This window comes from Pseudorasbora parva, chromosome 4 (assembly GCF_024679245.1).
Source record: "Pseudorasbora parva isolate DD20220531a chromosome 4, ASM2467924v1, whole genome shotgun sequence".
Classification (NCBI taxonomy): Eukaryota; Metazoa; Chordata; class Actinopteri; order Cypriniformes; family Gobionidae; genus Pseudorasbora; species Pseudorasbora parva.
Window position 1 is genome coordinate 47,939,929 of NC_090175.1, and position 26,215 is coordinate 47,966,143.

General features: G+C 37.2%; 2 protein-coding genes across 5 annotated transcripts; one reads left to right on the forward strand and one right to left on the reverse strand.

The window, feature by feature from the left end:
- Positions 1 to 436: 436 nt before the first annotated feature.
- Positions 437 to 17,488, reverse strand: mpc2a (mitochondrial pyruvate carrier 2a). 4 transcript variants are annotated; one of them, XM_067442060.1, is made up of 6 exons: positions 17,349 to 17,488; positions 13,501 to 13,778; positions 11,276 to 11,316; positions 10,455 to 10,539; positions 8,777 to 8,888; positions 437 to 768 (listed from the first exon to the last, which is right to left on the reverse strand). In XM_067442060.1, exons 2-6 carry the CDS (start codon positions 13,640 to 13,642, stop codon positions 720 to 722), a joined length of 429 nt encoding a protein of 142 aa, XP_067298161.1. In that variant the 5' UTR covers positions 13,643 to 13,778; positions 17,349 to 17,488; the 3' UTR covers positions 437 to 719. The 4 variants fall into 4 exon arrangements, with proteins under 4 accessions (XP_067298161.1, XP_067298158.1, XP_067298159.1 ...); XM_067442057.1 differs by lacking the exon at positions 17,349 to 17,488 and adding an exon at positions 13,875 to 14,010; XM_067442058.1 differs by lacking the exon at positions 17,349 to 17,488 and adding an exon at positions 13,861 to 13,975.
- Positions 17,163 to 21,692, forward strand: LOC137073487 (OX-2 membrane glycoprotein-like). The gene is made up of 5 exons (XM_067442056.1): positions 17,163 to 17,234; positions 17,344 to 17,685; positions 20,482 to 20,781; positions 20,959 to 21,054; positions 21,154 to 21,692. Exons 1-5 carry the CDS (start codon positions 17,195 to 17,197, stop codon positions 21,183 to 21,185), a joined length of 810 nt encoding a protein of 269 aa, XP_067298157.1. The 5' UTR covers positions 17,163 to 17,194; the 3' UTR covers positions 21,186 to 21,692.
- Positions 21,693 to 26,215: the final 4,523 nt, after the last annotated feature.

Sequence of the window (26,215 nt, forward strand, 5' to 3'; positions counted from 1 at the left end):
GATATATTAATATTATGTGCAATAACACTTTAAAACAGTCTTTCTATCATTGTGTGTCTGTTCTGTTCACGAAAAGGACAAGTCTTTTTATTCCTGTGTCTGATCAGGTAATGCCTTTACTACCTTTGTTCATCTGATCTGCAAAAAACACATTGATATGGCATACAGTGCATTCATGCAGATTTTAGTTTGTGTCATATGACTATTAGTATATTTTTTATTTTTTTAAAGGAGTCAAATTACTCAATCTTTTGAGAAAAAAAACTTGACTTATTAGAAACCGTTTGAGTTCTTATTTTTAACAATATCCCTGGAGATTTCAGTCTGATCTTAGCTGTTTGTATTGCACAGTTACACAAAGAAGTCATTTATATTTATTCATTTAGCAGCCGCTTTTATCCAAAGTGACCTAATAATGAGGAATACAACTCGTTACTTTGAGGTGTAAGTCTTGGCACAAAACAAGATTTTTATTATTATATGACTCCTTTTAAACTGAGTTATTTATAGAAATGAACCAGAATAACACTACAGTATACAATCAAGAACACCAGAATTGCAATCATCATCACAATTTTACGTGAAACCTATTTTACACAGATTTGTTTGATATATAACATGAATTCTGTGTGCAAAATGCTGATTCATTGCTTTTACAGTAACTGAAAAACAGCAAAACTTCAATCACCGCTCCACTTCTGTCAGACTTCAGTGGCACTTCAAGTCTGCTGCACTTCCTCTCCTTTCTCCTTGAGCTGTTGGTTGTACCTACACACACAAATACAAAGTGCGTCACTCCTTTTGAATGCATAATGGTTTAGCCAAAGCACTACAGATGCTGAAGAAACACTATACAGAACATCGCTAAAGTATTCACAGCGCTTGACTCTTCCCACATTTTGTTATGTTACAGCCTTATTCCACAATTGATTAAAATCATATTTTTTCCTCAATTCTCAAAAAGTTTGTTTGAAATCTTTGCAAATTGATTATATATATATATATTGTGATTTTTTAAGAATACATTTGCAAAGATTTCAAACAAACTTCTTCCACAATGTCATTATGAGGTATTGTTTATAAAATAGGGTAAAAATTATGAATTTAATCCATTTTGGAATAAGACTGTAACAACAAAATGTGTAAAAAGTGAAGCACCACATACTTTCCAGATGAACTGTATGTTGCTGGGAACAGGAACATGTCTTCATGGACTTCACGTCTTCCCGTGAGCAGAGAGCTCAGTATGGATCGCTCTCGCTGTGGGTGCTTTCACACTTGGTTCGATTGCCTGGACTGAACCAGAGTTCGATTGCTCCCCCCTTCCCCCACTGGACTGTGTTCATATTATATTATTTGGTTCCGAACCAGGTTTCGTTTGTGTCAAAGCAGCAGCTGTTTATCCAGTTGCTTAGTAACGACAGCGAGCTTAAAAGCGGCGAAATGCATAGCGTTGCTCCCATCACTTTTATATTTTTGTTTTTGAACTGTTCGTTTTGTTACCAAAGCTTCAGTACGTAATGACACTTGCATCTATCTATTCTATAGACTGTAAAAAAAATATGGACGTAGTGTCCATGACATCACCCATAGGATTCCCATAAGCCGTTCTAAAGCTTAAAGTAGGGGCGAGCTGGGCGTTGCCATCTTGTGAGGGTCATCGCGTGTCACTCCCGGATAACAGAAAATGGGCAAAAATCCGGGATGCGGGCGGAGCTTAGGTGACGCAATGACTAGATGGCGGATAAAGGGCTATCCACCTGTCACTCAAAGTAACCATGCCCTTAATTATGCAGAACTTTAAGGCATTATATAATGTAAACGAATGAGTTATAAAAAAAATAATAATAAAATCACCCCCCTCACAGTTATAAAATTAGACATATAGGCCAAAACCACAATTTGTACCAGGCTGTAAACATGTTTTTTTTCTGCTGAAAAGTTGTGGATTTTAACATGGGGCTCAATAAGATTCTTCTCCCTTCTGGAGAATGTCCCTAGTGGCCAGTCGATGAATTGCAGTTTACATTACTTCCGTATTGGCTTCAAGAGAGATCGCGGGAGGTTGCTGCTTGTAAAGACCGCTAAAGAAGAGCAGAAATGAGATCTAGAGCTCTCTGCTTGCAGTATGTCAGTGACACTCGTCAGGTAAATGAGTGAAACACACACAAAACACACATTTTTATCAAATCGTACGTCATTAATAGCGGTTTAATTCCGTGATTTAATACGATTGCGTTCATATCAGCAGAGAACCGTACCAGAGTTCACATGAACCGAAGACTTCCGAAAGAGGTTCGGTTCATGTGAACTCTGGCACTGGTCGCTGCTGATGTGAACGCAATTGCACTAAATCGCGCAAGTGAACCACTATTAATGACATACGAGTTGATAAAAATGTGTGTTTTGTGTGTGTTTCACTCATTTACCTGACGAGCGTCACTGACATACTGCAAGCAGAGAGTTGTAGATCTTTTCTTTAGTGTTTCTGCTTGTCTTCATTTGCAGTGCATTCGTGGCAGATAGACACAAGTGCCATTACGTACAGAAACGTTGGTAACAAAACCAACGGTTCAAATACAAAAATTTAAAAGTGATGGGAGCAAGTCAATATGAACACAGTCCAGCGGGGGCAGGGGGAGCAATCGAACTCGGGTTCGGCCCAGGCAATCGAACTAAGTGTGAAAGCACCCTACTAGGGCTGGACAATAATTCAATATCAATATATATCGCGATATAATTTTTTTCAATAACGGTGATATGATTTTTAAACACATTTCCGATATTTCGATAAATATATTACAGCATTCCTCACTGACTGACGTTCAGGGCGCAGCCGTCAGAAAGAGCAGAACATGATTGGCTACTTGCGCGATGACGTACACCACAGAAACGCAGCCAGTGCTCAGCAGTAGTAGGCTGATAGATCCAACGCGGCAAGTTTTAGCTACAAAAAGAGTTTCCCTGACCGCAACACAAATGTGACTGAACGAACTTCCACAAGTAAGGAGAAAGAAATAGTTGATGAGAAGAAAGACTAACGTTAATTCAGTGGGGTGGAAGTGGTTCGCGTGTCCCCCGCACTTTTAATAAAGTGTATTTTCATCCCCCGCACTTTTACTGGGTCTCACCGGTCCTAGTCGACCCGCTCCGAGAGGGATTCGAAACGGCGTTACCTGAAGCGAGGGCAAGCGGGCAAGTTAACTGGGACGCTAAAGACCGCTTTCTCTAACCTCGGTTGATTGCGCGCTTCTTGAGATCACGGGCAAGTGTATACATAGAAACCAACGTGAATACATCAAGATTTAATTTCAGAGACAAAAAAATAATCTATGCATGACCTGTCATTTTATTCGTATCTAAATATGAGGAGGACGCTCTCACAGATCCAAAAGCGGATTCTTAGAAACTTACTGTCGCGCTGGAGCTGCAGCTGAAGGAAAACAATCGTTATGAGCTGAAAGGTGATGACGACAGTCAGACGATTGCGACAATATATGAAAGCAATGAAGGAGCATCATGAGCAACAAAACTGTTTTCAACACTGATAATAACGTTAATCATAAATGTTTGTTGAGCATCAAATCCTAATATGAGAATTAGTGACACTGAAGATTGGAGTAATGATGATAAATTCAGCTTTGATCACAGAAATAAATGACACTTTACTGTATATTCACGTAGTGAACAGATGATGTAGATCAGAATAATATATCACTGTGTTACGTTTTTACTGCATTTTTAATTAAATAACTGCAGCATTACATATATGCTATAGTTTTGCATATAATGGAAAATAGAGCGCTATGAATTGTTCTTCACTGAAATATAAAACTTAAAAGAAAATGCTCAATAGACTGTGTCTGCGGCATAGGAGCACTGTACGCTGTGAAGCAGATCCACCATCTGAAGAAGATCCATCCGCTAGAATATTCTGAGTCAGGCTGAATCCTGGCTGAAGCACTTTTGTTTAATCTATATTAAGAATAATATAATCAGCCTATGTTATAGTTTAAACTTAAAGATATTAATATTAATAAAGTGAGAGTCTTATGTTTTTTGATGTTGATTTCACATTTCTTTTTCATATAAAGGCTAAATACAAATAAAAGGTGAACATTAATTTATTTGTACTGGTTTTATTTCTAAAATATTATATAGTTTTATAGGAGGACTATTCATAGACTTGGCAAATACCTTTGTGGCAGTTCTTAGTAGTTTTTTCTAAAGCTTTTATATAGTTCATATCGATATCGGAATTATATCGTATCGACCGAAATTAAGAAAAATATCGTGATATGAATTTTGGCCATATCGTCCAGCCCTACACCCTACATGTAATACTCTGAAGGGCTCTGGCTTGAGAGCTGTGCTAATCTCTCCACTACTTCCATTTCACCTTCCACTGGACTTACTAGATGAGGGTGTATTATATCTTTTCCCATAAAATTCATGTACCACAATTACAAGGCACCTTCACAACCTCCACCAACATAGGCAATGAATCTATGCTTGAGTGCCCAAAAACAAGATATTGAGATCCAGGAACCTCTTTGCTTGGTAGGGATGCTTCTCGAAAACCGGTTCCATTATAATACCGGTGATTCGAAAAGAAACACGCATTTCGGTTCCACTTATTGGTTCCTGTGTGTGCGTTTAATATTATTTGAAACCACCGTCTTTTTGCACAGCACATGAATAGACACATGCCCACAAAATGTCAAAATATTCTCGTGAACACAGTTCTTAAAGTTGAAAAGATGAAAACGCATGTGTAAGTACAGTATCTCTGTTGCTCAAAGCGACAGCAGATTTTCCTGATTCTATCTCTATGATCATGTAAAGCAAACAAAAGACAAGAAAATGTAATACTAAAGACAGAATTACTTTTGTAACTATTAATATATTAATAAAATATAGGCTATAATTATGTGTAAGTGCAGTTATTTTACATTTATTTTACATTACAGTTTCTTTACCTGAATACCTGAAAATGTTTATTTCAATAATATCTTTGTTCAATTGTATTCATTTGTGCATTAGCCAAGTTGTTTATTTGTTATTTTTTTATCACAGATAATTAACTTTAATAATGATTTAAATTGATATTAGTTAGGCTAGTTGTTTTTGCTATGGTATTTTTAAATCATAGGCAAAAGCTTCTAGTCTGTTGATCTTTGTTCATGGTATTCAGCTACAATAAAATGTTTTCCAATAAGGCTCTTTTTTTACCTTATTGGAATTGAAATTAGGAATCAATAAGCAGAATCGTAAATGTTCAAATTTAAATGATAATTAACCCCTAGTATTGAGCATTTTTCCTTACCACATTTTTTTTTTAATTAATTCGTAGTTTAATAATTTGAATGGAACCAGAACCACAAAATTTTGTTCAATTCCTAACCATCTCATAATGGGTCCCTGCACCTCGTACTTGTAATACACACAATTCTACCATTAAGTTTAGCATTACAACACCACAATTTTTTTTTTGCATTCCATGAATGATAAATTGCTTTCCAAAATCATCAGGTATACCAAATCAGCATAAGAGTGACTCGCCACGTGACGACACTCATGGAAAGAATGTGTGTCATCATTAAATACAAACATTTATGTACCATAAATTTGGGCAAAAGAAAAAATAATAAAAAGAATGCAACTTTGTACATTTTCATGTTTAAATTCCTATTGGAATCAACCAGTAAACAGTGACTGAATTGAAAAACACCCTTGATACACAATGTCCCTCATCAAGAGTAAATATTGGTACTAAATACATAGTAGGCTCAGGGCCCGTGTGATAAAAAAGGTGTTTTGTTGTGATAACATTATGTAACACGCATTTATAAGTCATTTGAGGTTTAATAAAAAAATTTAAAACCCAGTTGTTGCCATTGCCATTGAAGTTCATTATATGGAGAAAAATCCTGGAATGTTTTCCCTTAAAAAAACGTATTTTTCTTTTGGACGGAAGAAATACATGAACATCTTGGATGAGATGGGGGTTCATTTGGAAGTGAACTAATCCTTTAACTCTTTCCCACTGAATTTTCCATTATTTGTAGCCTGACAAGCCAAACCCACATAAAGATGTTTGGTCTGGAAACTCACCATTGACAGGGTTCTGAGGGGCGGGATAAACGGTTGTCTTTCAAACTCCCTCTGCACGCGATAGGATAGCGATACAATCAACCAGAGCAACGAAGGTGAAACGGACCTCGTTGATAGATTAAACATTCGCTGTATCCGGGCGGCTAAACTGATTCGAATGACCGCCGTTCGTCAGCTTCTGTGTTGACTAGAAGCATGCAAGCGCAACTGGCGTCATTATGTTAAGCCCCGCACACCGACTCTATACACGATGTGATTGGCCCGTCAAGAGCTTGGCGTTTACAGCTCAGAAGGGTATTGAGAGTTGCTAGACGACACTCACAGGTAGATTAGATTTGCTGCCGCTAGGGTGCGTCTAGATTTCTAGGCTACATTATTTGTGCTTCCAGGCCAAAAACGGAATTTTCCATGTTTTCACTGTCAGGCGCTAGGGGGCGCTATTATGCATCTTCTGAATGAGTACTGAATCTCCTGATAAAAACACGCGAGAAAGACACAGTAAAACAAGCGATCGTATGTAATCTATCGTATGTAATGAAAAATAAAATGATCATTAACATTAAACATTAAACTAATGTTAGTGAATGAAATGTGGCCCCAGGACAATCTACAGGACTGTGCAAGCATTAGGGGTGTTGACGGACTCGATCTCCTCCATCTGTGTTTGATCGTCACTCTGAATTTGATCTGGATGTAGTCTTTCACAAAAACGTGATTCTCTTTTGTTCAAAATGTTGCTTTTTTATGAAAAGAAGAGGGTCATCTCTTTCTTTCGATATGTCCAGTGTTGGGGGTAATGAGTTACAAAGTAACGAATTACAGTAACGATATTACTTTTTTGAGTAACGAAGTAAAGTAAAGCATTACACTAAAAATATAGGTAACTACACTACTTTACTAGACTATAGGAACGCGCTTTCGTGCGTTACCCGAGTCGTGTTTTCCTGTGTGTGAAGTCTTGATCTGTTTACGTGCTTCGTGCATGCGCTGCGTGTGCTTGCCTGGGCAACGTTGCCATAGAGATCAATTTGAGTGACGTAGCTCCTGTTGCGAGAAGAGAGAGGGAGACGGGGACAATGGCGATCTTCAGATTACTTTCACTTTAGATGAACATTTTCACTTTTCTACTGTCCAGTGATAATTTGGAAAGAAAACAGAATGTAAGCTTACATGTTAATATAGCAATAAATGCAACCTTAATTGCGTGGAGAGGGGCAATTAAATGCGACAATGCAGGATTTTTTTTTATTTATTCCATTGCGCTACTTTTCTTTCGTTTTTAATGTAAACATTACCGGTCTGGCAGATTACCGGTTTGACTATTGCGCTTGCATCTCTTCCACACGTTTGCATAGTATCGTGCATGACGCGGCAGGCACTCAATATGAAAAAAATATCATCTCTAGACTTGCATAACGCATTTTAACCGCAAAACCTACACTGATTAAGAGATAAACAGCACCTTTTTATTTTAGTGCTTTTATTTAAACAGTCAGCTTGCCTTATACATTCAGTTTACTGCATCAACAACAAGCCAAAGAGGGCGTTCCAATTGAACTAGGCGTTGCATTTTAAACACTTCTACGTTATTTTCTAGCTCTGTCCATGTAAACAATGTGTACTTAAATGAGCGAGTTTCGAACTATCTTAAATAATTGGCCTTAAATCACGTTTAATCTCTCTCTTAAACACAAAGTGACCTATTTTATATTTTTCATTGACCGTTTGTGGATTTTACATGAGGCATATTTCTTTGTGCAGACAGGGATATTGTTATTTCATATGGGTTTACGTGTCATTTTGAAAACATTTATACAATAAACACTGCTGACAGGCCAAGTGATTATAGGGCTATGATGTCTGTCCATGTAGGCCTACTCTAATTTAAAAATGAGAAAGTGAAGTAATAAGTAGTGAAGTTACTTTTCAAATGCAGTAACTAGTAAAGTACTCATTGCAATTTACAGAAGTAACTAGTAACTACTTACTTTTTTTTAAATAACTACCCCAACACTGGATATGTCTCAGATATTCATAAAGCAAAATATTCTATTGGCTATTAAAATCTGGTGAAAATGGTCAAAAAAAACTTTTTTTTTTTAAACGCTGGCAGGGAAAGAGTTAAGAGCCAGATTGACTAAACATGGCAAATTATTGTGAGAGCACAATTTTTAAAGTGCTGATGGGAGTGTAATGCTCTGCGTGTGATCTGCAGATGACACTCAAATTAAAGAACACAGACACAGCCGGGTCATTTCCATAATGACCAAAGCATTCTACCAGTTAGTCAGGCTTTTTTGGGTGGTACATAATAGTGCAAATACCAGTAAATTGACTAATGCAGACTTTAGTAAATCACCTCGCATGAATCATTTAAATACTCTCCTCCAATAAATTTTGCTTCTGAAAGGGAAACTCCTACAAATGTATATGCTGTAAGTTCAGCTGTAAAAGCCAAAAAGGGTAAGTTAGTTAGTTAGTTACCGGTAGTTAGTTAGTAAATCTGTCCCTATGTACTTTTTGTTAGTATCTTGTTGAACTCCAAACCATTGAACTCAAAGTCTTTGCAGCTTAACCCCACGACTAAGCTTGTCTCCTGTGTGTATTTAGACAGATGGTAGTAAACAAAGCTGACCTTAGAACAGAACTCGTAATGACTAACCTCCATATTCTTATGAGCTGGGTGCTTCCACATATGCCCAGGAAGAAGTTAACGGCAAACAGAGCCCAGTTCTTGGGAATGATCACCAAGCAGTACCTTGACCAAATTAATCCTGGAAATAAACAAGAGAGATGCTGTGTTGAAATAAAATCCTCATTGCGGAATCAACGATTTGTGTGGGTAACTTTACACATGTGGGTTAAAGGGATAGTTCATCCAAAAATGAAAATTAGCCCATGATTCACTCATCCTCAAGTCATATGACAGTCTTCTTTCAGACTATTAAATCAGTTATATTAAAGATGTCCTGGCTCTTCCAAGCGTTATAATGGCAGTGATTTTTGCTCCGTTTTTTTGAAGTCCATAAAAGCGCATCTATATAACTAGCCTGACCAGCCAGACCCACATCAAGATGTTTGGTCTGGAAACTCACCATAGACAGGGCTCAATCCGAGGGGCGGGATAAACGGTTGTCTTTCAAACTCCCTCTGCACGCGATAGGATAGCTCTACACCAACCAGAGCAACGAAGGTGAAACAGAGCTTGTTGATAGTTTAAACATTCGCCGTATCCGGTCGGCTAAACTCCGAACACATCTTCCCCTCTTAAGAATGACTTCAGTGCCGTTCTTTTCTCAGAGAAAAGCTTAACTCCAAGTCTTCCAGAGTCTCGGACAAAGCTGATTCGAAAGACCGCCGTTCGCCAGTTTCTGTGTTTACTAGAAGCACGCAAACGCAACTCGGCCGTCGTCATTATGTTAAGCCCTGCCCACCAACTCTATACACAATGTGATTGGCGCTACCAGGGTTTGGCGTTTACAGCTCAGAAGAGTATTGAGAGTTGCTAGACGACACTCGCGGGCAGATTAGATTTGCTGCTGCTAGGGTGCGTCTAGATTTCTAGGCTATAATATAACTGCTCCGGGGGGTTAATAAATGCCTTCTAAAGCTAAGCATTTGTGTAAGAATTTTCTGGTTGGAAGCCAGATCATTTACTTTATTACTTTTTAAATATGGATATTTTTCTTACACAATTGCACCACTTGGCTTCATAAAGCCTGTATTAATCCCCCAGAGCCGTGTGGTGCAGTTATATGATGGATATATGCACTTTTATGGAATTCAAAAACAAAGCAACAGTCCCTGCCATTATGAAGTTTGGAAGAGCCAGGACATTTTTAATATAACTTTATATATAATTTATTGGTCTGAAAGAAGAATGCCATATACACCTGGGATGACTTGAGGGTAAGTAAATCATGGGCTATTTTAATTTTTTGGATGGACCAACCCTTTAGAAATGTTATATTAAGAGTATGGGTTAAAACTTAAGGCAAGATTACACTTGAGCTACTGAATGGTAGTACTAGTATGAGCAATTTTTTTTTAACAATTATGCAGAGATAAAGGCTACAAAATGTCAAAAATGTTCTCTCAGAGTCAGAAAAAGACACAGAGAGATTTTTTTTTTTTTGACAGTCAAATTGGATCGACTGCTCAGGTATTTAGTTTCCTGAGATCATTTCATTTTCTATTTTCAGCCAAACTAATCTCAGGTTACTATGAGGCTTTAGATGAGATATTCTAATCTAGAGAACACTGACAACAGCTACTGATGTTGTTAAATCTTGGCCAAACAACTTCAAGCATGTCTCTGTCGCTCCACCTTGAACAAGTACCTGTGGCTGTGATGACGCAGGACTGAGACAGACTGAGCTTTTCTGGTGGCCTGGTCATATCAGAAAATCCAGCGACAACTAAACCCTGCATGTGGAAAGAAAGGGCAAACAAGCATGAGCTTGCCATAAGGCCTTGTTTAGCAGATCATTCATGATATGATTGCATTTACTGCAGCATTACAACATTTCAAATTGCAAAATATGCACTGCCAATTTGTTAACTTAAATATCCATTCTGTGAGATCAGGTTGGCGGAATCACATGGCGTATACGCAGATAGCTCAAAATGCGTACAGATAACATGCCACTTGGCTTTAGAAAGTGGCATGTATGTTTACGCAAAGTCATGATGTCATGTTGTCCATGTAATAAATGTTATAATGAACATATAATGCAAATAGTCCATGCAACTTTCACACTACATTGTAAATCTTACAAAGCTATAAACTCTTTTGTGTAAGGACTGGATAGAAATTTAAGTTACGCCTTAAAAACTTTGCTTGCCAGGTGTGCTTTCTTGTATACAAAGAGCAACAGCATTCTGCTACTTTTATCTCCTTTTGTGTTCCAACGAAGAAAGAATGGGTTTAAAATGCATGGGGGAGTGTAAATGATGAACTATTGCCTACTATAACTAGCCATTTTCATTGCATTCTCTATAATTAACTAAAGCAGAAACATCCAAGGCCAAAATAATGTGTAATTTAGCCTTAGAATTGCAAAAATGTAAAAACAGAAGTTGGCAAAAGGTGGTGTTGAGTGCTGTATTTTAATATTTGTGTTTTTTTTTTAATATTTAAACTGAGGTGAAAACAACTCACCCATTTAAAAACAGGTGCCCAGAAGAAAACCGTCTTTGGCCCTGAGGAAAAAAAGAACAGATCTTGTGAAAAATGATGACAGTGCTAGAGCTGCACGATTATGGAAAAACTGAGAATCACAATTTTAATTTTAATTAATGTCAATTAAATGAATGAATGAATGAATGAATGAATGAATGATTGATTCAATGACTCCCTCATAAAGACTTCATATGTTTCATTATTGGATGAATCAGCATTTTCGAACAAATCTCTTGAATGAATGATTTAATGACAAATACCTTCAAATAACTGTCACTTGTGGCCACGTACTGGTGCGGCAATGAAATTGATACAATCCTCATTTAGATGGCTACCATAGACATCCGAACTATACTTTTTTTTTTTTTTTTGGCTGAAAATGTGGCTGAAAAGACTGCAGATTTTAATGTCCACTGTGATCATACTTATCAAATGTTTAATAGACAGTCACATAGCCAAATTGTTGTCATTTAGGAATAAGATCACATGGGTGTTTTAATCGAGAGCACAATATTTTAACAATTAATTGCTCTATAAAATGCTACTGTCGTTTCATTTGTATTTTTATTTGATGCTCTCCAGTATATATGCAGTATATGATAAAAAAAGTTATAACCCAGGATCATTGGAATAGTTTGATAATTTAAACTTTATGGGTACATTTACACAACAACAATTTACAAAAAAACGATAACATTTTGCTTTGTGCTTTTTGCGTAAAGACAGCGTTATCAAAATTATCCCTTTTCACAAGAAGCCATGGAAACGACTAAAAATGCTGTATTATACACGCCAGTTGGCGATGTCACTACATGCCTATAGATAGACTGAACACGTAAATACACAATGCGCATGATGTCACAGTTTTCACAAATTTACAAATTTAGGGGCCATTTACACAACACCATTTTCAACTACAGTCAGAAAACTTTTTATGCATTATGGCCATTCATGTACAACGTTTTGGGGACCTGAAAACACAAACATGTGAAAATGGTGATGTCATGACATGCATATTACATGTTCAGTATATAAGCATAGTGTTTCTTTACAAAGTGACCTCGCCAACTACTGGCCTGACATGAATAACAGCGATTTTATTCGTTTTCGTGAATCCGTGTGAACTGGGATCTTTTTGACAAAGCAAAGACACAAAGAAATAACTTTTCAGTTTTTAGTACATTGTTGTCATGTCAGCATACCCTTACATCAACAGTACAGGGACCAACAACTCCATCAAGATCTCTGGAAAGAACAAAAAATAAATAAAATAATAATAATAATAATAATAATAATACACATACTTTTCTACTATATAGTATGCAAAATAATATGTGACAAAAGTAGTATGACCGAAATCACAGTACTCATAAAAGAGTAGGCAGAAAGTACCCAGATGACCTACTTCTTCTGGCGAGATTCTTACATGTGCATACGATGGACACTTTACTATCCCATGAGGCCACGGGAAAGGATTTATGAATGTAGGTGATGCGGCGCAAATGACACTGGTAGGACACATGATAAGGCAACATGTCCAGATTAAATTTATTCTACACACACATAATATACACAACATACTTTTTTAGTTGTGAAGTTCAAATATGTACACACTCGAGAGTGTGTGGTTTCTGATGCAGCCCAGGATAAGGTGGTTATGGTGGACAGGACACCACACAACACAATAGTGGGACAGAAAGATGCACATAAGACTCATTCAAACTGTCCGAGCCAGGCCCTAAAAGTATTTTAATACTTAAATCAGGCTTAAAATGTATGAATTGAGGCAACAACAACAAAAAACAAAACAAAAAAAACTGCAGCTGCAAACAAATTACCCTATCTTTTCTCGGGACTAACAGCTTGCCGAGCCATTTTGTATTCCCAAGGTTATTATGGATGTATGAAGTTCATTTATGTAGTCCATGTGATGTTTTCAACTAACATCTAGTTTATAAATGTAGTCTATAATTTGCTTTACATCCTAAACTGTGAAATGCTTGCATGAAAGATGTGCTTGTGCCATCTTTCTTTATCAAAAATTGATTTAAATGTGTGCAAATTCTTTTTGGGCCACTGTATGACCCCATGATAAACATCATTAATAACATTACATAAGAAAAGAAAAGAAAAGCAAAGAATATAATACATAACACATTAATCAAACAAATGTGTTTCTTTAGACAGGAGAGTAATTTCTTTACCAGCAGGATGGTTGTAGACAGGTCTTAATTTAGGAGGCAGCATTAACTCGATCCTGTCCAGGGTCCGGTGATATTTCGCTCTCAAACCACCGGAATAAAAACGACATGATTGCAGTCGTATATAAAGTCTGCTGCTGCTCATAATCTTTCAATGCAGTGATCAGAGCACGATGTCGATGGTTAATTATTTGGTGAGCACCTTTTCTCCACCCTTCGAGACGACCTATCACAAAGTCACCATCACCGAAAACACGTCTTGGTGCCAGGCAGCGATGCGTCTACAGAAACACAAACAATGAGATACGTGATACTGGTCTTGAGAAATACAATGAGAAATGAATGAATGATTGAATAAATGACCTCTGCCAACCTACATATCTTCTAAAATGGGCTCCTTATATCTCTGCGGGGAGAATGTGGTCATACGATCTATTAATAGGTAACAGCCCAGTGGAATATTAAAACGCCTGCACTGGCGCTCATAAAAGTACTAACGGCTTCCGTCCAGCAGATGTCGCTACCGGTTTAATCGACGCATGCTGAAAATCCTGCTGTGCTTTGGCTAGTGAGTGGAACATTTTAAAAATCATAATGCTATGAAATATAATTTTAACATTTAGCCTGTTTATCAATATTATTAATACGAAGCTGGTTGACCATACCTACTTGATTGCTAATACCATTTTTATATTTTTTAGTTTATATCGTCTCCAAATTTACCAAAAGCTTGACAAAGTCATTTAAGCAGTCAGTAGGCACTCACTGTACTGCATGATTAATATACAGTTAGCCTAACACAAAGTGAAACCACACACACACAGTTCAGTTTTCCAACATTTTTTGCTTATTCAACTATTTGACGGGTGGGTCACACACTTAGTGTACACTGATTTATTCATGGGCTTACAGAATTCATTTGGCAGCTCAGAATATGGGAACATAATGATAAAATGTTATTTTGCATACTGACTGGCATGAGAAAAACAAAACGAATCAACATCTGAAAAAAACAACAACAACAGTCCACACACTTTCACATTAAGTACAAAATACAAGACGCATGTGACATGGTAGGTTTGTTTGTGTGTAAGGTATTTTCTGTTTTACTACATGAGTGAAGTTCCCCTTTAATGACAGTAAATAAACACTAACAGTAACTTGTGCAATATTTGACACTTCATTCCTGTAACTGTGGGGGGAACAAAGTTGACTGGTAATCACTGATCATAACCATATAGCCTCTTAACTTTAACCTTTTTAATAAAAAATAAATCAATATTATATTATATATATATATATATATATATATATATATATATATATATATATATATATATATATATATATATATATATATATATATATATATAATATAAAAGTTCTAACAGATTTCAATTTTTTTTTTTTTTTTACAAAGATTTAAATGAACAATTGCAATTAAAAGATTAGAACATTTTAAGATTATGGCGAGTTTGATCTGCCTCCGGCACAATCAAATTACAATAGCCTATTAACATATGCAAAAATGTAAATTTATGTCACCTCTCAACTGCAAAAAAAATAAATAAAAATAAATAAATAAAAAAGAGCGGTTTAATTGCATAAACAACTTGCACAAAATTATAACAAACACATAATTTAGTGATAAGATGCATTGAAAAAGAGGCAAAGAGAGTTCCATTTTGTACGGCTGTAACACTAATTAAAAAGGGGTTACATTTCTATACAGGAGGTGGCATAGTTGTGAGTAATTTCACATTTGGCTTAATTTATTTATCTGTCAATAGATGTTGTTTAATTTGATATCTAGGCTACTCAAAACCTAAATTAATTTTTTTGTTCAGAAGTATACGGTTTATTAGATGAGAAGTTTTGTAACACTTTCGAATACACTTACTGTTTGTTTGCACCCTGTGTACTTGACATAATTAACTACAAATTAACTAACTACTTTAATTGACACATATTGTAATATTATATAACATTTTGTAAAATTATATAAAAAAAATAATAATAATTTGTTACATTTATATATTGCTTTTCTGGGTACTCAAAGCGCTTTACATGGAAGGGGGGAATCTCGAGATTCCTCAACAACCACCATCAATATGATGACCCAATGCCATGACAAGACACCCATACTGGTTTACAGCCATTTAAACAAAACATTTAAATGGGAAGCCTCAATAAATCAGCAATATTAGATACGTTTCATTACTGTTAAATTAATACTTATTAGCACAAATCTGAACGGAAAATGAAGCTATATCGTGTATCGAAGACATTAGGAGGCAAAGTGAAAGTATTTCAGAGCCTGCGGATTTATAAAAAAGGAGGCTTTTATTTTGACAGTAGGCTTAGGCTAATCCTCTAGGCATCTGTGCAGTCATAAAATATTCCGCGTTCTCTCATTTGCTTCTAATCATGTGCTAGCCGAAACTCAATGAATCACACGCAGTTTTTTTTTATCTTGTGTGTTATACATAGAAACGCATCATTATGTGTTCTGGATTACTACACTCAGTAAGAACACCTTGCATTACCTCTGATTGTGGATTGATTGCGAAACTTAGGAGGCAAGTCAGTCCAAAGTTTTCATTTAACGTTACATCCTTAATATATTGCTCAATCGCCGAATTAGCCTAATAGTGGAAACCTAGACTTTATTGAGATTATCTGGTATAGAAACATTAACTTACATGGCTAAGTAGCATACTTTTAAAAGCGGAAGTGATTTTTATCATGAGTCAGAAGTCACATGTAAGTTAGCCCATTGTTTATTTCTGTGGAAAGTCCGGGATAACCCTGGCCGAAAATCCCGGAAATTACTCAAACATTTTCTAGATAACGTTAAATAGACAAATGATACCTTGTGTTACTAACATGCAAAAGTTCATAAGAGTTCAAAGCAACATCAATTAAATGAGTGCACTAACTAGTGTAGTTGGTGGGGTAACGTTACTGAACCTGATAGCAGCAATGACAACACACCTGTTATCGGTTACAGCGACAAAGCTCCCGGGAATTAGAATAATAATTATAATATTAGAATAAGTCTCGTATGCTCACACAGGCTGCCTTTATTCAGTAAAAACGGTAGTAGTGTGTAAAATGATTTTTATAATTTAAAACAACACCGTAATGTATCACTAGGATCTCACTTGATCCTTCAGAAATCATTCTAATATGCTGAATTGGTGCACAAAAAACGTCTTATGATGTGCATTTCATAGAACCATAAGGTGCTTAATATTTTTGTGGAAACCATGTTGCATATTTTCAGGATTCTTTGTCTTCAAAAAAGAAAATATAAACAAAAGAATTGAATGGTAGTGTATGTAAACTGAAACCATTTAAAAGACTTTCTCAAAGATATTCATATTATTCACATTATGCAAACATTTTTTGAATGCATGTCTGAATTGTGTTCCTTTCACCGTTTAGTCAAGTTTCACTGAAAACAGAAAGAAGGATTTGCACTTTTATTTTTGAATCAAACATTAGTCTGCCATAAAAAAAACAAAACATAACGCTCCAAACAAGCTCAGGTGACATGTTTTACTATTGAGATGAGTTTGGAAGCTAATAACAAAATTTCCCTTTTTCTTTTTGTATCCTTACTGGAAGTTGGGGGGGTGCCCCAGATAAGCTATATATGCATCTGCTCATAGATAGAAAGCAGAACATATTAGACATGCGGCGGCTTCTTATCATATTAAGTTTGCTCAGAAGAGGTCTGTAATTGATTTTTATGGCTAAATCTGAAACTACTCTGGCTGGATGTTTCTAAACTGGATGGAGATGGTGGGAGGCTTATAACAACTTATTTTCTTTATTCCACAGCTTACCTTTCAGATATTATATCACAAGGAGACACAGATGTTGCGTTTGGTCAGGATGCTTCATTCTCTTGCACGCTGCCGTTCGCGTCTGGAGTCAAACATGTCACCTGGCAGCGGGTACGCGCTGATGAAAGTGTGCAAACTCTGGCTACATTCAGCGAACAGTTCAAGGATAATGTGGATAAGGAGTATGTCGGAAAAGTCACTTTCACTCTGGCCTCATTTAATTCAACATCTATTGAGATCAAAAACACGACATTTGAAGATGAGGCTTGCTACATTTGTTCCTTTAAAGTGTATCCATCAGGACCCAAACGAAAAACCTTTTGCCTCACTGTTAAAGGTAGGTAAATAAATACCTGCAACCAAACCAAGGGAAATCTCATCTCAGATTTTAGATTACAGGTCCCCAGACTCGGTCCTGGAGGGCCGCTGTCCTGCAGAGTTTAGCTCCAACCCCAATCAAGCACACCTGAACCAGCTAATAAATGTCTTACGAGGTCCTATAAAGGCATTGATTAGCTGGTTCAGGTGTGTTTTATTGGGGTTGGAGCTAAACTCTGCAGGACCGCGGCCCTCCAGGACTGAGTTTGGGGATTAAAAAAGATCTGTTTTTAAGACTAAAACATAACGTTTTGGGGAAGGTCACATGTTTTTTAAATGTATAGTTTTATACAATATATTTTTGCCAAAACTGGTTTGATATTTGTTTTGCAATTTTTAAATGGCGGTATAAAGCCATTAATGGCATATAACAGGACAATGGCAGGTTCCCATGGGGACAACTTACATTTCACATTATTGGCGGCATAAAGTTGATGGGTTAAATTATCTTTTTCCACTGGAAAAGTGCCCCAGTAATGCTATTTTAAAGTTTCTTAAGCCCTATTTGCACGGGACTAGTATTATCTGGGGGCCTCTGGTGATTTGTAATAATTGCAAAGAATGTCGGTGATCTTATTTAATTAATTTTAAGTAATTTGTAAAGTAATTCCCCCGCAAATTACCTACCATATTTCGCTGAACACCAAGGTCCTGTGATGATAGTAGTCCTGTGCGAATCGACATCTCTGTGATTTTGCCAGGATTAGGTGGATCGCATATCATTTTTGCAAGGTTTTTATTTCCTGTGCGCATTTCTATTTTTATCTTTTACGAAGAATGAAGCTTCATTCATAATTCGCACCGTTATGAATTCCTGTGCGGCCGCCGGATTACTTTCACTTTAGAATAAGTACAAACTGATTGAAGGGTGTGTTTAATATTAATATCAATACTATTCTTAATGAAAACCATAACAACAGAACAGTACAACGACAAGCTCACTTGAATGAGCGCGTTTACATTTAGCGTTGAAACTGAATCTTCTGCCGTATATTGTCAGCTTTACACTCATGATAAATCAAATCTGACTCCTGCCGCTGATCAGGTCAGTTTTTAACTGTTGCGTCTTTTCTCTAAAAATTATTTTCTTCAAAATTATATCGATGCATATGACTGTTTATGATTTCATACAGCTATATCTTTAACCAAAAAAAACACATTTACAATCTTGACATATCCGGGAGAAAAGTCAGTAAATTCAAGTAAAATCACAGGCTTCGCTTATCCCGTGCAAATGTGCCACGCAAAACTCAGATGTGGGGGAGTAATTTCTAAATCACAGAGGTCCCTAAATAATACTAATCCTGTGCAAATAGCAAAAAGTTGTGTTTTGGAAGTCTCCTAAAATAGATTTACATGCATATAAAAAAAACTTTAATTTTCTCATTACATACATTGTAGAATCACCTCTTTTGGAGGATTCAATCTATCTAAACTCGTCTTTTATAATCTTTATAGTCTACTCTGCTCTGATTGGTCAGTGGCCCAGTCTATTGTGATTGTTCTACCACTTACATCATGTTTTGGAACCAATATGCCCTTTACCTATCCTAGAAATCTAGACGCACCCTAGCGGCAGCAAATTTAATCTGCCCGCGAGTGTCGTCTAGGAACTCTCAATACCCTTCTGAGCTGTATTCCTCACAATCTGGACGGGCCAATCACATCGTGTATAGAGTCGGCGGGCGGGGCCATAATGACGACGGCCGAGTTGCGTTTGCGTGCTTCTGTTGTCTAGTAAACACAGAAACTGGCGAACGGCGGCGCTCTTTCGAATAGGCTTTGACTGCGATTCTGGAAGACTTGGAGTTAAGCTTTTCTCTGAGAAAAGAACAAAGAACGGCACTGAAGTCATTCTTAAAAAGGGAAGATGTGTTCGGAGTTTAGCCGACCGGATATGGTGAATGTTTAATCTATCAACAAGCTCCGTTTCACCTTCGTTGCTCTGGTTGGTGTTGCGCTATCCTATCACGTGCAGAGGGAGTTTGAAAGACAACCGTTTATCCGCCCCTCGGATTGAGCCCTGTCAATGGTGAGTTTCCAGACCAAACATCTTGATGTGGGTCTGGCTTGTCAGGCTACCCTTTACCATATTTGTATTTCAACTACGGAGGCTTCCTCAGCACTTGTATAGTACAAAAAGTAACAATGGCATCAGTTTTACTGACTCAACATATCCGCATCTTTTGGAAGTGCATGCAAAATCACAGCACAGAAAACAGCTCTTCTATCAACCTGTAGTATGTAGACCTCTGCTTCATCTAGTGTTTGAGGATCAAAGTAGACATTATACACAGGCAGCTAATGAAGACCATATGCTGGCATCATGCAAATTTGTTACAAACATAGGTTCTAGGGGTTTAATTCGTCACTGGTCTTACGATTCGATTCGATATGTTGATGCATCATTTTCAATAAATTGCACATGGCTAAATTTTTCCAATGAATACAAGCAGTCAGATATATGAATTCCCTTTCATATAGGCTGTATGTAGAACACAGACAAATGTAACAATGCATCCATTCTACACACAAGCACTGTGATTGGTCTGTCAGAACCTCTCCCTCAGAGGTTATTCTGCTCCTTCTGCATGTGTAATTGCAGTTTCCAGTTCCAGAAAAATGAAAGCAAGTGTCAGCTCTTCGGGTTAAGACCGTATATTGTGAACTTTAATAGACATTTTGAGCTTTGACTATCACACTGTGTATTGATTAGTGCTAAAAGATTGTAATTTATGTTGCTGGTATTTTCCAGGTATCTCAGAAATAACAACGAAAGTGAACCCTTCACTCACTTCTGATCCAGATGTTGTAGTCTCATGCTCAGCAACTGGCAAACCAACTCCCACAATCCAGTGGAAATCCTCAGAGAAAGAGATTAACAACTTCCGGTCAAATAATTTCACAAATCTCAACGAAGACAGTTCAACTACCATTACAAGTAACATCACACTTCCACTGTCACAGTTCCGTGGGAAGCACGTGGAATGTTTGGCTAAGAGTGACAGTGTGGAGAAGAGTTTGCACACTTATGTGCCTGATGGTTATAATAAAGGTAAATTGATTCGACTTATGAAATGAAAGTGTTTGGGTGGTTGTTGGTTAGTGGATTAAAAACAGCATGAGCCAATAATAAAATAAGCAAGCATTGTAATTCCATTTAGCCAAACAAGATGCATTTTCATATTTTTAAATGAAACCATGTTCTTTATCAAATATTTTTGTTTCACAGAAAATGCCACATTAAGAAAGTATATAATTCCAATGTTGGTCGTGTTTATCTTCAGTATTGTCATTATTGCCTTCTACCTTCACACTAAGTTAAATGGTAAGCAGAAAAATATTACTTTCTATCAGGACCACATTAATTGTCATAAAGAACAGCATTGTTAAATATGTATATTAATAATGTATTCTTCTCCCCCAGATAAACATCAGAAATCAGCTTGTACAGCATGAACTACTAGTCATCTGCCACTTATTTCAACATGCTACTTTTGTAGTCTAGTCTGGTACTAAAAATAGACATGTTTACATTTGTGAATAAGCTAATATTAATATAATCTTATAAGTAATATCTGTTCATTTGACAAAGTCTGTATTTTCCAAACAAAGTTGTACTACATCCTTCATCTGCACTTTATGAACTTGATTAGTTCACTACCTAACATTTTATTTATTGTTGTGAGCATTGTGTATTGTAAAGAATTTTGTTACAGCAGGCTGTCTTTGTGTATAGGCTATAATTTTTTATTTATTTATTTTCTTGACCAAACCTTTCAGCTATATGTGAATTGTGTGCAGTTTTATAAGTTCTTAGGTATCCATATCTGTTACTGAAAATGTGTAAATGTTTTTGCAGTCAAAGTCATTTTTCATTAATCTGCAACACGCTGACATTCTTAACATAGCCACAGGTCACCTGTCCATAACGCTCAAAGGTTTACAATAAAACCCAGACATTCCTGAGGTGTCAGTCATTGATGGCTATAACAATCATTGTGATTGATAGCACCAATAACAATAGCATAATTCTTATGAAATTCCTTTGAGCATAATTTGCCTATCTGCAGTTATGAGTCAGCAATACTTGGAAAAAGAATTCCATTTAAAGGGAAAAGGATGGATATCATGAATAATATAGGAACTTGCCACTTACACGGGTACAATAGTATATCATGATAGGTCATGCTGTGACACCCATTCCAGTGAATCGCACTGAACAGGTTTTTATCCTGAATGGAAAGTACCAAAAGGATCCTCTGAAATGTAGAATGAATGGTTTCAGTTCCTTCCGTTGCAGATTCCCCACCCCATTAAATACAATAGAACTTTTGCAGAATGTCCAGGCTGTTCTTTACATAACAAAAGTGAATAGCCAATACAGCTTTCAAATTTTAAAAAGGTCAAAAAACGTCTTCACTGTATTTCAGGACAAGGACCCCTTAGGCGATAGAGACATGGAGTGGGGACCCTCGATACAAAATGTGTCAGACAGAGCTACATATAAAGCATATAGCCTTCGATAATAAAAATGCACTATATTATGATTAAGAATGAGATGGTATGTTAAGACAGTAGATCAGAACTATGCACATTATTGTTGTTGCAGATTACTTTCCATTGTTAAAATTAGCAATAACTGCAATTAAAAAATAAATCACAATTAATTGTTGTTTGCAGTGGTTGATTTGTAGACATACATTTATTTGACTATTCTGGGGTGCGTTTCCCGTACAACGACAATTCTCACTGCTTTACTACCATAGTACGTTGTATAGTTGATCTTTGAAGAAGTCAACTAGCTAGTCACAACTGTTTCCTGAAACCCTATTGTCGCATATCTGTCGTTCAACTACGTTGGTTAGTGATGTCAAGCAGATGGTGGAGTAATAACTGCTTTTAATGAATTAATTTGAGATCGAATTCATGCTAGATTTTTGCCTTAAATTATGTTTGCCTTAAAGGGGGGTTGCTCAGTTTCTGTCAATCTTGAGTACCTATAGAGTAGTATTGCATCCTTCATATCTCCGAAAAGTCTTTAGTTTTATTATATTTATAAGAGAAATATAGGCTGTACAGAGTCTTTCCGGAAAAAAACGAGCGGCTGGAGGCGTATCGTGTGGGCGGAGCTAAAGAATGACGATCGCGAACAAAGCGGTGACGTCCTCAAGCGTGGAGAAACCCATGGCTATCTCAGCTAATACAGATAATGATCCAGAATCAAAACTGAGGCTGAAATAAATTGAACAGGAGAAACAGCAACAGCAGGACGTCCGTCTCTGTGGTATGTACTGTATTAAGTGGCCTGTCAACATTTGTATCTTTACTCGCAGTTTATGAGGACATGATTCGGTTTATGGACTATTGTATGCGACTAAACCTTAGCAGTAGCAAACAAAACGGTTTTGCACGTCAGACTAGTGTAACGTTATACAGAGAACAGCAATGGAGTAACCGTTAGCGCATTTGAATGACGAAGCACGCGATCGTGTCGTTTACTGATGTTTACTCATGCGACGGTAGCCAATAGCAGAGACATTTGAAGCAGTTTTACTCACCAGCTGCTTCCAAAGCAGGACCGAACCTTTATCGCTGGGACCGCTCCGTCAAAAACACACTTCTTTGGTATGATTTGGTGAAGTCCTGACAGCAGTGACCGTGGAAATCCACGATGTTGTGAAGCTTCCCCGTCATTTCTGCATTCAAATCGGTTCAAATGCAGCGCTGCCTTCCCGGAATGCTGTGCTGAAGCGTTGAAGTCGCTCAACGTCACCCATAGGAATAAAGTGGAGCGCGGCGCGGACTATAACAACATAAGTGTTGCTCAGATGAGTGGATCTGCAGCTGAGATAGTGTTAATGGGCGTGCATTTCCTCTCTCGCTCTAGTCACGCGCGCGCACCCTACCGGGAGAAGAGCCCGTACAGCCCATACAAGGACCTTCCGCTCTATTAACGTCAAGTCGACCCATACTCGGAAAAAAACTCTCCGAAACTTGTGAGAAACCGGAAGGAGTATTTTTGACACAGAAATACTCCATCAAACGTCCAACATTAGTTTTTGAAACTTTGTCTATGTTTAGGATGGGAATCCAAGTCTTTAACAGTGTAAAAAGCTCAGTATGCATGAAACAGCATTTCACCCCCCCTTTAACACTAATTCTTATTTTTCTCAGCCGGCATATATAGATTGCACTAAATGTCAGCTTGCTTATTTTGCTCAGGATAAGGATTTATTAAGTCCACATGTGAAGCAAACAAGGAACTTTTAACCACAGGTTGAGAACTGTCGCTGCAACCACACAAGTTTGCGATGAATACAGTGTTTGCGGTTTGTATTCAATACAAGTTTGAAGTGTCAGATTACACAGTGCATCGCAGTTTGTTGTGGATAGGGCTTCATAGCCGCAGACCAGTCAGGCAGGGTGCTCATGCTGACCCCTATCCACCGCCGAAAGCGCCAACAGTGGGCATGTGAGCATCAGAATTGGACCACGGAGCAATGGTCTGATAATCATGTTTTCTTTTACATCATGTGGATGGTCGGTTGCGTGTGTGTTGCTTTACTGGGAAACATATGGCACCAGGATGCACTATGGGAAGAAGGCAAGCTGATAGAGGTAGTGTGATGCTCCTGCCATCCCCTGGTGGCTGTGGTCTCTTACAGCAGGATAATGTGCCCTGCCACAAAGCCAAAAGAGTTCAGGAATGGTTTGAGGAGCACAACAATGAGTTTGAGGTGTTGAGTTGGCCCCAAGATCTCAATCCAATCAAGCATCTGGGATGTGCTAAACAAACAAGTTTGATCCATGGAGGCCCCATGACAACTTACAGGACTTAAAAGATCTGCTGCTAACATATTGGTGCCAGATACCACAGCACACCTCCAGGGGTCTAATGGAGTCCATGCCTCGACGGGACCGCGTATGGGGGACTAAAACAATGTTAGAAAGGTGGTCACAATGTTATGCCTAATATAACTGACTTTCTTCAAATAAACACAAATTTATATTTTTAGGAATATAATTTAGGAATATAAACACCTCTCTGTGAGTCCATACATAATTTAAGGTAATAGATAGCGCTCAGTTGACACTTGGAAAAACCACAGCGATCATGACCGTAAACTTCTGTTTTGTCTATATGAGTGTTCACGAGAGGGACGTTGTGACACGTATTGTAATGCATTGCGAAGCTGGCATGAGAAGCGGTGGTCCGTGCTTCCGTGTTACTTCTCGTGCAAACGTCACACTTATGTTTGTCCACTTAGGACAGTTGGCCAAAAGTGATGGCTTACATTTTTCTTACACACACCTATCGTTTAGCTTCAGAAGACATTAGGTTTTTTTTACACATGGTTAATTCTGGGTAATTCTAAACCTGTTCTTTACATAACAAAAGGGAATAGCCAATACGGCTGTCAAATTTAAAAAAAGGTCAAAAAACCTACCAGTGTGTCTTTTCACTTTTAGCTTCACACACTAGTCATAATTAACCGGTTAACAATTAATCTATTCATAAACTGACATTTCACATTGTACATTTCTAATGTAAGGGTGGAGGCTTAGGATTGGTGCGCATTTGGTATTATCAGCTGGGCAAAGGGATGTAATTCCAATTGATCTTTATCTGACTCCATTTTCAATGACCTTGAATTTAGGTTAGAATGCCAATTGGTTATTTGGTCATTTATATTTAATAGTTTAACTACACATTTAATTATTCTGTTTAACTACTGAGCGCTATCAATTCACTTACATTATATGGACTCACAGAGAGGTGTTTATATTCCAACGGTATATTCCTAAAAATATAAATTTGTGTTTATTTGAAGAAAGTCAGTTATATACACTGATCAGGCATAACATTATGACCTAATATTGTGTTAGTCCCCCGTTCATACTAGTTAATAAATCCAGAGTAAGTCAGAAAACATCTACAATTTATTAACAGATATATGTATTACATCAATTACATTATAAATTTAAAGATAATCCATGCATAACATCAAATACTCTGAAGTACAAAAAATATGGCTCCCTGACTTCTGAAAATAACGCTGAGTGTAGAGACACTCAATGTTACAGGCTGACCCATATAAAGAATCAAGCCTGACTTCTATGCAACTTCTCTTTAAATACCCAGACCAAGACAGTAACCTCTTTCAAATGGAAACATGAGTTCACAATGGAAATTTGCATCAATCAAGTCCTATAGACCTGCATTGATGGCAGGAGGTAGAGAATATTTGGCCAAAGACACACCACACCCATCACACATTGATCAAAATATCTCTAGACTAAACTCTTAAAACCTTTATTACTTTTTGGTTTACTCTCTTAAAAATAAAGCTTCTTAAATGGTTCTTTGGCAGGGTGTATGGTTCCATGAAGAACCTTTAATATCCAAAGAACCTTTCCATTGCACAAAAGGTTCTGTGTAGTGCAAAAAGGTTCTTTAGACTATAAAATGGTTCGAAAAAATGGTT

Excerpts from the sequence above, each read along its gene's own strand:
- mpc2a (XM_067442060.1), bottom strand. The coding sequence starts at position 13,642 with ATGAGCAGCAGCAGACTTTATATACGACTGCAATCATGTCGTTTTTAT. Across the intron at positions 10,540-11,275 it reads GGGCACCTGTTTTTAAATGG|GGTTTAGTTGTCGCTGGATT; the intron begins GTGAGTTGTTTT and ends TTCCACATGCAG. Across the intron at positions 8,889-10,454 it reads CTGCGTCATCACAGCCACAG|GATTAATTTGGTCAAGGTAC; the intron begins GTACTTGTTCAA and ends GTTTATTTCCAG.
- LOC137073487 (XM_067442056.1), top strand. The coding sequence starts at position 17,195 with ATGCGGCGGCTTCTTATCATATTAAGTTTGCTCAGAAGAG. Across the intron at positions 20,782-20,958 it reads GCCTGATGGTTATAATAAAG|AAAATGCCACATTAAGAAAG; the intron begins GTAAATTGATTC and ends TTTGTTTCACAG. Across the intron at positions 21,055-21,153 it reads CCTTCACACTAAGTTAAATG|ATAAACATCAGAAATCAGCT; the intron begins GTAAGCAGAAAA and ends CTTCTCCCCCAG.